Source organism: Pseudoliparis swirei, chromosome 1, assembly GCF_029220125.1.
Source record: "Pseudoliparis swirei isolate HS2019 ecotype Mariana Trench chromosome 1, NWPU_hadal_v1, whole genome shotgun sequence".
NCBI classification, from domain to species: Eukaryota; Metazoa; Chordata; class Actinopteri; order Perciformes; family Liparidae; genus Pseudoliparis; species Pseudoliparis swirei.
This window is the reverse complement of record NC_079388.1, coordinates 6,026,402-6,041,283: the sequence shown is the minus strand read 5'-3', so window position 1 is coordinate 6,041,283 and position 14,882 is coordinate 6,026,402. Positions and strand designations below refer to the sequence as shown.

The 14,882-nt window shown below is 44.2% G+C and overlaps 1 protein-coding gene across 1 annotated transcript; it reads right to left on the bottom strand.

The window, feature by feature from the left end:
* Positions 1-4,417: 4,417 nt before the first annotated feature.
* LOC130193627 (probable thiopurine S-methyltransferase) lies at positions 4,418-13,429 on the bottom strand. Its single transcript, XM_056414235.1, has 9 exons — positions 13,175-13,429; positions 12,321-12,439; positions 11,996-12,088; positions 5,852-5,984; positions 5,527-5,579; positions 5,181-5,255; positions 4,902-4,987; positions 4,744-4,788; positions 4,418-4,624 (listed from the first exon to the last, which is right to left on the bottom strand). The coding sequence occupies exons 2-9, from the start codon at positions 12,416-12,418 to the stop codon at positions 4,506-4,508; spliced, it is 702 nt and encodes a 233-aa protein (XP_056270210.1). The 5' UTR covers positions 12,419-12,439; positions 13,175-13,429; the 3' UTR covers positions 4,418-4,505.
* Positions 13,430-14,882: the final 1,453 nt, after the last annotated feature.

Here is a 14,882-nt window from a genome sequence, read left to right as displayed (position 1 = left end):
TTGAGTCAACATCTCATTCATTGGGACCAGAACCAGATCTCAATGTAGTTCTGTTCCACTCACACACGTGTAGCACATCGTGGGATCCTGTGATCACGTGAAGGACATCGTGGGATCCTGTGATCACGTGAAGAACATCGTAGGATCCTGTGATCACGTGAAGGACATCGTAGGATCCTGTGATCATGTGAAGGACATCGTGGGATCCTGTGATCACGTGAAGGACATCGTAGGATCCTGTGATCACGTGAAGGACATTGTGGGATCCTGTGATCACGTGAAGGACATCGTAGGATCCTGTGATCACGTGAAGGACATCGTGGGATCCTGTGATCACGTGAAGGACATCGTAGGATCCTGTGATCACGTGAAGAACATCGTAGGATCCTGTGATCACGTGAAGGACATCGTAGGATCCTGTGATCACGTGAAGAACATCGTAGGATCACGTGAAGGACATCGTGGGATCCTGTGATCACGTGAAGCACATCGTAGGATCCTGTGATCACGTGAAGGACTTCGTGGGATCCTGTGATCACGTGAAGGACATCGTAGGATCCTGTGATCACGTGTAGGACATCGTAGGATCACGTGAAGGACATCGTGGGATCCTGTGATCACGTGAAGCACATCATAGGATCCTGTGATCACGTGAAGGACTTTGTGGGATCCTGTGATCACGTGAAGAACATCGTAGGATCCTGTGATCACGTGAAGGACATCGTAGGATCCTGTGATCACGTGAAGGACATCGTAGGATCCTGTGATCACGTGAAGGACATCGTAGGATCCTGTGATCACGTGTAGGACATCGTAGGATCACGTGAAGGACATCGTGGGATCCTGTGATCACGTGAAGCACATCGTAGGATCCTGTGATCACGTGAAGGACTTTGTGGGATCCTGTGATCACGTGAAGAACATCATAGGATCCTGTGATCACGTGAAGGACATCGTAGGATCCTGTGATCACGTGAAGGACATCGTAGGATCCTGTGATCACGTGAAGGACATTGTAGGATCCTGTGATCACGCGCAGCGAGCTAGATCTAACATTTCTATTCAGATCCCGTCTGTTTTTCAACGTTTCAACAGGTTGTGTCCTTTATTGAGAACAAAACGCACACTGAAGAGTCAGACCGGGGACACAGCTGCACAGCCGGCGTACGAGGAAACCATGGCAACCATGTGAAGAAACGATGAGAAACAAATGAAAGCATCTTGTGTGCGACGCTGTTTGCTGTCCAATCCCAAAGGTCAAAGGTTGTTAACACTCAGAGCATTCATTAATGACTCTACCTCTGAGTTAGGGGCCTTTTTTAGTGCTTTGTATTCCACAAACACAAGTCTGAGAGGGATCATTGCAGATCCCTCTTGGCTTTAGGATGACAGCTGTGTGTTTGATTCAGGTGATCGCGACCCTTCAAAAGCATATTCGTCATAAAGACTCCCCTGACAATTACCGCAAAACAAACAAACCTCAACCAATTCATATGAATCCACATCTTATTTGTGACTTCCAGCATACATGTAATCTCCATCCTACTATACAGCCAACATACTGCAGAAGGAATAGTCCGTTCTCAGTTTTCCCATCTGTTCCCAATCTGAACCGATACATGTGATACTTGTGAGTCGTGTTGATGCCGCTCTGTTTCGGATCTTGAGTACTAAGATGTGAGGCTCAATAATCACACTGTGACACGTATGAACGTCACGTGTGCTGAACATACAAACTGTCGGTCACATGCAGGGTTTCTGAATATCAGGAATGCAACTCATGCACTTAAAGAATGGAGCAGAGGACTCTTCTCGTGAGGACCCGTCTGACTCATCAGCGCCACTGGATCCAGGGCTCGGGCCCTTTCTGGGGCTTTGGCGCCCTCTGTGGGTCAAATGCGCATCTCAGGAACATTTGCCCTATATCGAACCTATGGCTCGTGAGCCATGGCTCTTCCGGTGACGGCATATGGCTTCCAGACAATTTTGAGTTGAAAAAAAAAGAAATCTCCGCCCGCCCCCCAGTAATTTTCTCTATCGCGCCAGATTACAGCAGAAGTAATTTAAGGTCCTTTTCTTAAAGACATCTTTGTTCTTTTATTAAACTAAACGTCTGTTATTGATCGTCTCTACACAGCAGCATGTCATTCTGCCTCTACGTGTCGCGTTAACACTTCTCGGCTCTCCGTCTCGCGCGCCACACAGCTCCGATGCCGGCGTGTGCGCGCGCATCGGAGCGGAGCAAAGAAAGTCACCCCCCCCCTAGCATCATGCAGCACCAGAAGTCGCATTAAAAGCAAGACATATTTAATTTATTTTATGTTAAAAATACTATATGGCTCTCAATGAAATATATTTAGAAATATTTGGCTTTTATGGCTCTCCCAGTCAAAAAGGTTCCTGCCCTCTGCCCTATATTATAACATTTTGTATTATAGGGCTACATTTATTCAGCCTTTTTAAATAATCAAGTATTAGTATTTAGTATTGTTATTGTGTTTTGTTTTTTATTAATGCTCTAATGTGCACCCGCTGCTGTGATCCTGCAATGTCCCCACTGTGGGACTAATAAAGGATTATCTCATCTAATCTAATCATAAACTCAGGAGAATAACGAGATACTTGAAAAGTTTTGAATCAGCCGTCTGAGCCCACCTTTGAAGTTGAGGTGATTCCCCTCCTGCTTCCTCTGAACCGCCTCGTGTGAAGATGTTTGAGCTGTATTATAGTCGAAGGCGGGACACTCCAGGCACGATGCTTCAATAACGTCTGCTTTCAGACTCGTGGAACCATAACCTCCAAAATACACTTTGACATGTTTATTTTTGTACTTTTATTTTTCTCCAAGCATCAGCATTATACTCACACCTCATACTTTGATACTATCCTTTTTTTTTACAAAGTGAAACTGAAGTTCCTCTTTGTTGGGTCTTTTTTGGGCCTGTTCTGTTGCCTTTTGGAGGAAAGACTGCGATATCTTTATAAATATTGAAAAGAAGGTTAATAATGTATACAGTATGCCATATTCACACCAGCATATTCCCAAAACAAATATACGTGAATACCCAGAAGCTTAGTCAGAATTGTGAGGCCATAGAAACTTTCCATATACAAAAATTATTCTAATGAAATCAACTATTGAGCATTTTGCTTCAAATTTTATATCTCACATTAGTTTTTTCTGCATTTCTTTGTTGTGAATTCAGTTTATTTTCCTTTTTTTAGGTATTTTATTACAAATAAAGTGCCACACTTGCAAAGCTTTATGTTCCAGATCTTCGAAATTAAATAAAAAGACACAAGTTCACAACAGTTTTTTAGGAGTTCTCGTCATTTTATTTCCAAGCATCTTCATTATCCTCCCAACATGGAGAACTCCAGTGGCGTTTCTACATTAGGGGCAGGTGGGGCACCGCCCCAACAGTTCCACCAGATGATGCTGTTGTGCAGAAAGCTCAATACATTCGTACTTCACGGAAAATATATATATATATTTTTTTTAATGCAAAGTAGAGTGAATATGTGTGTGAATAAACTTGACTCACAAGCATTGGAGTCTTGTTTTGGAGTTTGGAGTTTTGTGTGTTTTTCTGTCTGGGTGCTCTGTTAAATGCTGCTCTCCGCTGCCCCTTCTCACGCTGCCCCACCGTTACCATGGAAACACCAATGAGCGTGAACCACACAGGCCAAAGTTAACATTGAGCGGTGGGGCACTTTCAGATCTGCCCCGTGAAATCTGCCCGGCAACTAGACTGGAATAATGTGAAAACCGCGAGACCTGTAACCCGTGACTAAGAAAAAAAACACAGTCAGATCAATGCCAGCTACAGGTTAGTTAGCCATCGCTAGATTTCGACAACGTCGGAAGAGTTTTTTAAGTAATATGAATAACGTTATCAGAATGAATGCTGGATTTTAACAGCAAAGTCATCGAGAGGTTTGCTCAAACAAAGAACCGCCGTGCCAACTTCCTTTTAAAGTGATCGGCATTGGTGAGTCAAAACAAGTTTTTTTTGGAGCTGAAGGACATAGTCTTTTTTTAAAAAGTTTTGATGAATAAATTATGCAAGTTATTGAAGCTATGTGTCTGTCTAATCTTTTTACTTTGTTGTTGTATTATAGTGCGTACTATGTTGGCACTCTAAGATTCTTTGGAATGAAGAGTGCGTTAAAAACAGAATGCAATATTATTATTATTATAGGCAACATCTTTGTGTCGTGCTGAGCGCTGAAGCATGTGAAATGTATTTGAAATAGGATTTCTGCTCCCTGCTGGCACTCAAAATGCAGCCCATAGTATATCTGACTGTCTATATAGGCCTACTGTGATAATCAGATACCCCCATTTCTCTGATGGTGACATGACGTCATACAAAATTGCCCCACCAGAAATTTCAAGCTCAAATCACCACTGGAGAACTGTATCAAAAAGATGTTTAATCCTAAAAAAAGGGGATCAGCAATGCCCCAAAATCTGCCTTCCCGAGCTCCCTAAACGCTGGTTTCTAAGCGCTCTTGAGGGTGATGAGGTGCACATTTTCCGTCATGTAGTCCAGGTTCCAGGCTCGCTGTCTCTCCGTCAGGGCGTCGTGCGAGTGCAGCGCTGCCACGTCACACTCGCTCCCTGAAGGAAACGACAAAGGAAACTCAAACTCAGCCTCCGTCCTCTCACATCCTCGAGCCGCTCGGTGGCGTTCGTCATTGTAAACCCGCTCAGCCGGGACTCTCCTCAGCATCACTCACCAAACAGGCTGGCCACCTGCTCGTCGGGCACCATGAAGGGGGGACCTGGAAGACCAATGCAGACACACATGTATGCAACAACCCAATTTGACATTTTAAACTGCAGGAAAAAATAATATATATATATTTTGTTTGTAAAACCAGGGATGTGTGTGTACCTTGGTATAATTCAGGATTGTACAAAAAAGTGTCCAAAAGGTATCTGCAGTCTTTGGCCATGAGAGAAGTGATGAGAGCAGCGTACCTGTGGTGTTAAAAGAAAGAAGAGAGAATGGAGATGACGCATTTATTCCAGAATGTCACCAAACCTGTGCCCGATACTTTCATTCGAATTATGTAAACTGCACATTTATATTGTTTAGAACAGTTAAAATGTAACTTTAAGTTGATTTGGGGGTCATTGCATTCAAATGAAGGTTCTGTTTTTAACTTCCTACTTTTCTCTGTCTCGTGGGTTGATGGCCACGAGAGACCCTCTGTCCCAAATGGCCCCGAACTGACCCTCAATGGAACTGTGAAATGGAAGAAAAAAAGAAGTTTGTGTTAAACATTTACCTGTGCAAAGTAATACCCTGGTTTTGTTACCCGGTCATTGCGGGGCGAACACAGGTGTAATCGCCCCGTTTCATTGGTCCTTGTCGACTCTCTAATAGAAGAGGGGTCATGATTTGAATTTTTTTCACCGTGTTCTCCCTGCTGTGACGTGTCAACATGGCTGCTGTGAAAAAGAGTCCTGGTGAACATGTTTTAATTAAATGATAAAAACACAGTCAGCTCACCGACCTGGAGAAGGTGAACAGGTCACATTGATACAGGGAGATGTTTCCCTCGGAGCTCTGTGGGACCGAGAAACAACGTGGGGTCACATTTTGTGTCCTTATCTGTGGGAATACAACCGAGATGCAGGACCCACACTAATTTGAATTTGAATTTACCATTCGTACAGTTTGTGATGGCAGAAATTAATAATTTTACCATGATTCTTTGTCTTACTCGGCTTTTTTTTAAGCCATGTTTGTATTTATTTTTTGTCAAAGTCTCTTTATCGAGTGACGCCGCACAGACACGGCTCGAGTATTCTCACTGTTGCCGGGCGGACTGCGAGTACCTTGTAAACCGTGGCTCCGGGTAAGGAAGGGACAGGCTCCTCCTTGTAGGTCATGTTGTTCTCCACAAAGAATTGTTTGATGGCCTTCTCAGATATCTCCACTCCAACCACGGAATGGCCCTGGTCTGCGAGCCTGGGATTCACACGGCAGAGGATTCACCATCGACATTTTTATGGAAGCCCATTTCCATCACTGTGAGGTCAGTATAATGAGACACTACCCAATAACCAGGACTTTGCATCTCATCATTATGCCATAGCATCTCATAATCATGACTTAATATCTCATAATCATGACGTAGCATCTCATAATCATGACTTAGTATCTAATAATCATGACTTAGTATCTTATAATCATGACTTAATATCTAATAGCCATGACTTAGCATGACCTAATATCTCTTAATCATGACCTAATATCTCATGACTTAGTATCTAATAATCATGACCTAATATCTCATAATCAATTCAATTCAATTCAATTCAATTCAGTTTATTTGTATAGCCCAATTTCACAAATTACAAATTTGTCTCGGAGTGCTTTACAATCTGTACACATAGACATCCCTGCCCCAAAACCTCACATCGGACCAGGAAAAACTCCCAAATAACCTTTCAGGGGGAAAAAAAGGGAAGAAACCTGCAGGAGAGCAACAGAGGAGGATCCCTCTCCAGGATGGACAGAATAATAGATGTAATGTGACCAGAAGGACAGATTTAGAGTTAAAATACATTCAATGAATATGACAGAGTGTATGAATAGTTCATAGTAGGCATATTCCACAATGGAGACCTCCACGATCCATCAGGCAGATGGCGGTTGGGAGGAGGAGTGGGCGGAGTCTCAACAGTGGGCGGAGTCTCAACAGGACAGTGGCGTAGTCAGGAGCAGGAATTCCACGACCCAGACCTCGATGATCCATCAGGCAGATAGGATCTATGCCGTCTCATAGGGTCCGATGACCCCATGAGACGTGAAGTCAAAAGGACTCCGGGGAGAAAGCAGAGTTAGTAACGTGTGATTGAGAGATGAAAATTCATCCTTAAGGAGAGAAAAAGAGGAGATAGGTACTCAGTGCATCCTAACGTCCCCGGCAGCTATAAGCCTATAGCAGCATATCAAGGGGCTGGACCAGGTGAACCTGATTCAGCCCTAACTATAAGCTCTGTCAAAGAGGAAGGTCTTAAGTCTACTCTTAAACGAGGTGACTGTGTCTGCCTCCCGGACTGAAATTGGAAGCTGGTTCCATAAAAGAGGAGCTTGATAACTAAAGGCTCTGGCTCCCATTCTACTTTTTAAGACTCTAGGAACTACAAGTAGTCCCGCATTTAGTGAGCGTAGCTCTCTAGTGGGCAATATGGTACTACAAGCTCCTTAAGATATGATGGAGCATCACCAATCAAGGCTTTGTACGTTAAGAGAAGAATTTTAAAAGTGATTCTTGATTTTACTGGGAGCCAGTGCAGAGCAGCTAGTGCAGGAGTGATGTGATCTCTTTTCTTAGTTTTAGTGAGAACACGAGCTGCAGCATTCTGGATCAACTGGAGGGACCTAAGAGATTTATTAGAGCAGCCTGCTAATAAGGAGTTGCAGTAATCCAGTCTCGAAGTAACGAACGCGTGAACCAATTTTTCTGCATCTTTTTGAGACAAGATGTGCCTGATTTTTGAAATATTACGTAGATGAAAGAATGCAGTCCTTGAGATTTGCTTTACGTGGGAGTTAAAGGACAAGTCCCGATCAAAGATAACGGCAAGATTCTTTACAGTGGTGTTGGATGTCAGGGCAATGCCGTCTACAGAATCCACATCACCAGATAATTGATCTCTGAGGTGCTCAGGGCCGATTAAAATTACTTCGGTTTTGTCTGAGTTTAACATCAAGAAGTTGCAGGTCATCCATGTTTTTATGTCTTTAAGACATGCTTGAATTTTACCGAGTTGGTTGCTCTCCTCTGGTTTTATCGATAAATATAGTTGAGTATCATCTGCATAACAATGAAAGTTTATGGAGTGTTTCCTGATAATATTGCCCAAAGGAAGCATGTATAAGGTAAATAAAATTGGTCCAAGCACAGAACCTTGTGGAACTCCGTGATTAACGTTGGTGGTTATCGTGGCGTCATCGTTTACAAATACAAACTGAGATCGATCTGATAAATAGGATTTAAACCAAATTAGTGCCGTGCCTGAAATGCCAATCGACTGCTCCAGTCTCTGTAACAGGATGTCATGGTCAATGGTGTCGAATGCAGCACTAAGGTCTAACAAGACCAGGACAGAGAGGAGTCCTTTATTTGCTGCCATTAAGAGGTCATTTGTAATTTTCACCAGTGCCGTCTCGGTGCTGTGGTGTTTTCTAAATCCTGATTGAAATTTCTCAAATAAACTATTATGATGTAGAAAGTCGCACAACTGATTTGCGACCACTTTCTCAAGGATCTTGGAGAGGAAGGGAGGTTAGAGATCGGTCTGTAGTTAGCCAACACCTCTGGATCCAGAGTGGGCTTCTTCAGGAGAGGTTTAATAACAGCCACTTTGAAGGAGTGTGGTACGTGGCCTGTTAGCAGAGACACATTGATAATATCTAATAGAGAGCCGCCAATTAAAGGCAAAACGTCTTTAAGCAGCCTCGTCGGGATGGGGTCCAAGAGACAGGTAGACGTGTTCGAAGTAGAAACCGTTGAAGATAATTGGTCACGGTTGATGGGAGAAAAGCCTCCAAATATACACCAGGGCATACAGCGGTTTCCAAGGCCATTCCACTTGAGGACAGATTGGCACTGGTTATGGGCAAGAGAATATTAATCTTGTCCCTAATAGTTAAAATCTTTTCATTAAAGAAGTTCATAAAGTCATTACCACTGAGGTTTATAGGAATGCTCGGCTCCACAGAGCTGTGACTCTCTGTCAGCCTGGCTACAGTGCTGAAGAGAAACCTGGGGTTGTCTTATTTTTTCTATTACTGATGAGTAATAGGCTGCTCTGGCATTACGGAGGGCCTTCTTATATGTTTTAAGACTATCTCGCCAAACTAAGCGGGATTCTTCGAGATTAGTTGAACGCCATATGCGTTCAAGCTTTCGTGACGTTTGCTTCAGTTTGCGGGTCTGAGGGTTATACCAGGAGCAAACCTCCTCTTCCTCACTGTCTTCTTCTTCAGAGGGCTATCGAGTCCAGTGTCATTCTCAAAGAGCCTGTGGCACTGTCAACAAGATGATCAATCTGGGACGGACTAAAGTTAGACCAGGAGTCCTCTGTTATATTGAGACGTGGTATCGAATCAAATACAGAAGGAATCGCTTCTTTAAATTTAGCTATAGCACTGTCAGTTAGACATCTGGTGTAGAAACTTTTGACTAACGGAGTACACTCCGGTAGTATAAATTCAAAAGTTATGAGGTTGTGGTCTGACAGAAGAGGATTCTGTGGGAAGACGTTCAAATGCTCAATGTCAACGCCATAAGTAAGAACAAGATCAAGCGTGTGGCCAAAGCTGTGAGTGTGTTTCTGTACTCTCTGACAATTCAATTCAATTCAGTTTATTTACTGGGGAGCCAGCAGAGCAGTGCAGGAGTGATGTGTGATCTCTTTCTAGTTTAGTGAGAACACGACTGCTGCAGCTGGAGATCAACTGAGGGACCTAAAGAATATTAGAGCAGCCTGCTAAATAGGAGAGAGTGTAATCCAGTCTCGGAAATGTGAGAACGTGAACCAATTTTTCGAAGCCAATCGAGTCCAACAAGGAGATGAATGCAGCACTAAGGCAATCATTATCAACATCCACATGGATATTAAAATCTCCAACAATAATAACTTTATCGGTTTTAAGAACCAAACTTGATATAAATTCTGAGAATTCAGATATAAACTCTGAATATGGACCTGGTGGCGGTACAGAATCACAAATCGAATTGGCTGTAGTGGTCCAGGTTGGAAGACTAAGAAAAAGGCTTTCAAATGAAATGTGTAATTTTGGTTTTGAGGATTAATAGGCAGGCTCATTCAAAAGATGGCTGCCTACTCTCCTCGACCGGTGCCTGGAGGAATGTGAGTATTAATATGACTTGGAGGAGTCGATTCATTCAGGCAGACATATTCTTCATGGCTCAGCCAGGTTTCAGTTAGGCAACATAAATCAATGTGATTATCTGATATTAAATCATTTAGTAACACAGCTTTAGATGACAGAGATCGAATATTTAGGAGACCACATTTAATAGACCTATTTTGTTGCACTGCTGAAATAATGGTGTTAACTTGTATAAGGTTATTGTGTATGACTCCTCTTCTGCTTACTTTTGATTTATTTAATTGAAGTGGCCGTGGGACAGACACAGTCTCTACTCTAAAGTCATGGGTGGGTAACTGCTCGAATGGAAGAGCAGAGAAGGGTGTTAAACTACAACTCTGCTCCCGGTTCCTGATCTGAACCCTGGGTTGTCATAGATTAAGTCCGGTGATCAACTTGGTCATATTCGCAGAAATGAGATGCGCTCCGTCCAACGTGGGATGGATGCCGCTCTCCTCATCAGATCAGGTTTTCCCAGAAAGTCTTCCAGTTGTCTACGTAGCCCACATTATTCGCTGGGCACCACCGACAGCCAGCGGTTGAAAGACGACATTCGCTATACAATTCGTCTGTCTGCAAATTTGGGAGAGGGCCAGAGAAAATTACGGTGTCCGACAACGTCTTGGCATAAGCACACACCGATTCCACATTAATTTTAGTGACTTCCGACCGACGGGCTCGGCGCCATTACCACCGGCGTGTATTACAATCTGACTGTATCTCCGCTTATCCTTAGCCAGCAGCTTCAAACAAGACTCCACGTCGCCCGCTCTGGCCCCCGGAGGCACACGACTCTGGTCCGCGGCTTCGCTATTTTCACGCTCCTGACTATAGCGCTCCCGATAACCAGGGTGTGTTCCTCAGCGGGTGTGTCGCTGAGCAGGAAAACTGGTTTGAAACGTGAAGTGGTTGGTGCACAGCGGGCTTCTGTGTAGACTTACTACTCCTGCGAACAGTTACCCAACCATCCGGCTGCACGGTTACCGCGGGAACAGCTATCAGCTGACTGTAGCTCCGCCGACTACGGGAGAGGGCGGGCTAACTAGCATAGCTGTCTGAGCTTCGATAGCGCGGAGCCGTGCATCTAACCCACTTAGACCTGCCTCCAACCTAGCAAATAAACTACACTTGTTGCATGTATCGTTATCATTAAGGGAGGCAGGGGGATAACTATACATGAGACACACTGAGCAAGAGGGAGCGGGAGGGAGAGAAGAAGAAGTCATGCTCGCTGTTGAGCTGGCAACCAGAGCTTACCGGAAGAGTGAGATGATGCGTTCAGGAGCAGCTGGGAAAATCCATGACTTAGTATCTAATAATCATGACCTAATATCTCTTAATCATGACCTAATATCTCATAATCATGACTTAGTATCTCAATCATGACTTAGCATCTCATAATCATGACTTAGTATCTAATAGCCATGACTTAGTATCTAATAGCCATGACTTAGCATCTCATAATCATGACTTAGCATCTCATAATCATGACTTAGCATCTCATAATCATGACTTAGTATCTAATAGCCATGACTTAGTATCTAATAGCCATGACTTAGTATCTCATAATCATGACTTAATATCTAATAGCCATGACTTAGTATCTAATAGCCATGACTTAGCATCTCATAATCATGACTTAGTATCTAATAGCCATGACTTAGTATCTAATAGCCATGACTTAGTATCTTATAATCATGACTTAGTATCTTATAATCATGACTTAGCATCTCATAATCATGACTTAGTATCTCATAATCATGACTTGGTATCTAATAATCATGACTTAGCATCTCATAATCATGACCTAATATCTCATAATCATGACTTAATATCTAATAGCCATGACTTAGTATCTTATAATCATGACTTAGTATCTTATAATCATGACTTAGCATGACCTAATATCTCATAATCATGACTTAATATCTCATAATCATGACTTGGTATCTAATAACATGACTTAATATCTCTTAATCATGACTTAGTATATAATAACCATGACTTAGTATCTCTTAATCATGACTTAGTATATAATAACATGACTTCGTATGACTTATAGTAGTTCATACCACTTCATATCTACCGCTTTCCCACAGAGAGGGAAGAAGAAGCAAACTCCCGTCCGCCCACAGAGAACTTTATCGATGTTGTCCTCCAGGATCCTGTAAAAACACGACGACGACGGATATTAGTGCTTATGTGCATTTTTAATTGTTCAGGTTACTTCTTAAACGTCTCTGTAAAAAAAAAAAACTCAGACTTAGAAACATCTGATCTCTGAGTGAGATGACGAGCTGAAGCTCCTCCCAGTGTGGTCACACAGCGTCTCCTCTCCCCTCTCAGTGGAGCTAATGTACATTGGCAGTTCACAATGGGGGTGGGGGGGGGCTTTACTTGTGCACGTGAAGCTGATGGAAGCCTGTTCGGTCCTCCTCCCAGCGCTCCTCCCATTCTCCGAGCGCCATGACCCGATCCGCCTGCGGTGCCAGCATGTTTGTTTGACCCGTCCACAACTAGAAGGAGGAGAAAACGGAGCAGAGACGGACATTAATGGAGGGAGCAGCATTCATGTAGCTGGAGACAGGGGGGGAGGGGGGGGAGGTGCACCTGACACGGACACACGACAGGGGGGGAGTGGGGGAGGTGCACCTGACACGGACACACCTTGGTGCACATTACGGCATAGAAAGAGCTGCAAGACAGTCATACGTTTACAGACAGGAAGTCAAAGACAATGACAAAACTCTACGTTTTCAGATAGTCACAAAAAAGTAAAAACTTTTTTTCAACTACGTTTTCAGACAGCAAGTCCAAAAAAATAACATAAAGTCTTCGTTTTCAGACAGTCACAAAAACATCATGGTGATGGGGGGGGGGGGGGGTAAGAAGCTTGCAGGGTCGTTATATTAGTCCGAGACAATTCTGGGAGACAATGAACGTTATATAATCAGAGCACACGGGGCTGAGGTCAAAGGTCACGCACAGATAAATGTCGAGTCATCTGCGCTCTACGACTTTGCAAAAGACTAAGCGCGTGCATAACACATCAGGAACAACTGGCCCAGCTTCGTAAGGAAGAAGAAATAAAAAAAGCCCGTCTCTTCAGGGGGAGGACGCGCCTGAAGGCCTTGCGCAACGTAAAGGTCCGATATGAGCACGCGCCCTTTCCCAACAGCAGCCAGATAAAACGTGACTCCCACGTTTGTTTCCGTCGTACGTCGGTTGTAACCAAGAGAGCGTCACGTTACCTTTAAGACAGCCGACGTTTGTTCAGCCGCACACGGCGCAGCAGTGTTGACAGCGCAGCCGAGCCGTTCCTATCGATACGAGAGGGACTCCCGCGGGGGTTTGTCCTGGAGAGAGCGTGTCAGGTGACCTGCGCGTGTTAGCTGACCTGCGCGTGTTAAGTGTCCTGCGCGTGTGGTCGCCGGTGTGACGGAAGTACAGGCGCCCGAGGATCCAGGAACAGCGTTGCCTGACAAGGCAAGACCCAGGGTTTAGTGAACACACTCACTTTTGGTTTGGGAGGAGCCTGGTGCTGCGTTCTATGTCGCGGAAAGAATGGGAGACACCAGCATCCGACTAAACACGAGCTCACCCCTGGGGTCCTCACGGTTATTGTACAGTCCAGGCCTATTCAACTAGCGGCCCGTTTGAGTTTAACTCTGGCCCGCAAGACTGCCTGCAAATCACTATAGCTTGGTAAGAAAAAATAAAACTGACGGACACGCCTCTTTTATACATTGAGACATCTAACCCAGAGCCATCGAGTTTCACTGTTGCCTCAACCAAACCTGTATGGTTACATCAGAGGTGCTCAATACGTCGATCGCGGCGACCTGCCAGTCGATCGCGGCGTAGTATGGTAGATCGCATGACATTAAAAAAAATTGGCCCGCCCCCCTGTCACTTTCTCTATAGCGCCACATTACAGCAGCAGCATTTCATTTCTGTCTCTACGTGTCGCGTTAACAGTCTTCTGCCCGCCGTCTCGTGCGCCGCAGAGCTCTGACACCGGTTTGCGGGCATCGGGACGGAGCAAAGAAAAAGTCACTAGCCCCCCCCCCCCCGTCCCCGTCGGTCGATCGCCTTGACTTGGTCACATAATAAGTAGCTCGCATGCTGAAAAAGTGTGAGCACCCCTGGGTTACATCTTTATGTTACGCACCGTGTTGGTTGCTGGTGTTACACCCCTACTGGTTTTCAAACCTACTGGTTTCCCTGCGCGTGCGTGCGTTGTGTTCTCTTCACATCTGCAGCGGGGCTCTGTCTCGCGCACCAGATTCGTCGCACATTCACAAACATATTGCTGGAGATCTTCAAGCCACCCTTCATATCCATTTCGGTGATTACGATTGTATAAGTGAGCAGCGCATCACAGCCACGGATGAAGAAATACATTTTAGAAAAAATAAAAATAAAAAGATCGCCCGACTTGGTTTCGATCTCTTTGACGCAAAAGGAGTCTGCACTCAAAGACATGCAGTCTGTGCACTGCGCCACCAGATCTTAGTTTCAGCCCAAGTAATTTATATTTTGATCCATGAAGTCACATTTCTTATGTTTTCATGGGAACAGTTTGGTCGAAGGGATCTGAAACAACTGGTTACCTTGAGCGGATATTTACACTTTGAAACATGTTTATAGTGATGCTTGTTCGCAACACTTTTGCCATACAATACCGACGCATTTTCGTGTGTGACTGTTTACCTGTGGAAATATACATTACTGTTTTTCATTTTTAGCCATTATTTGATCAATATTCTGTGCGGCCCTCACACCCCCCGTGATTTTCTTATTCGGCCCACTTGCTACTGAAGTTGAATAGCCCTGTTGTACACTATAAACACACTGGTGGCCAATGAAGAAAAAAGTGTTGACCCACTAATGAGTAAAGATGCTTCCTTGTATCTGCTCAGTGGGAACTAGCAATAGTTTGTAACGGTCCTTATACGT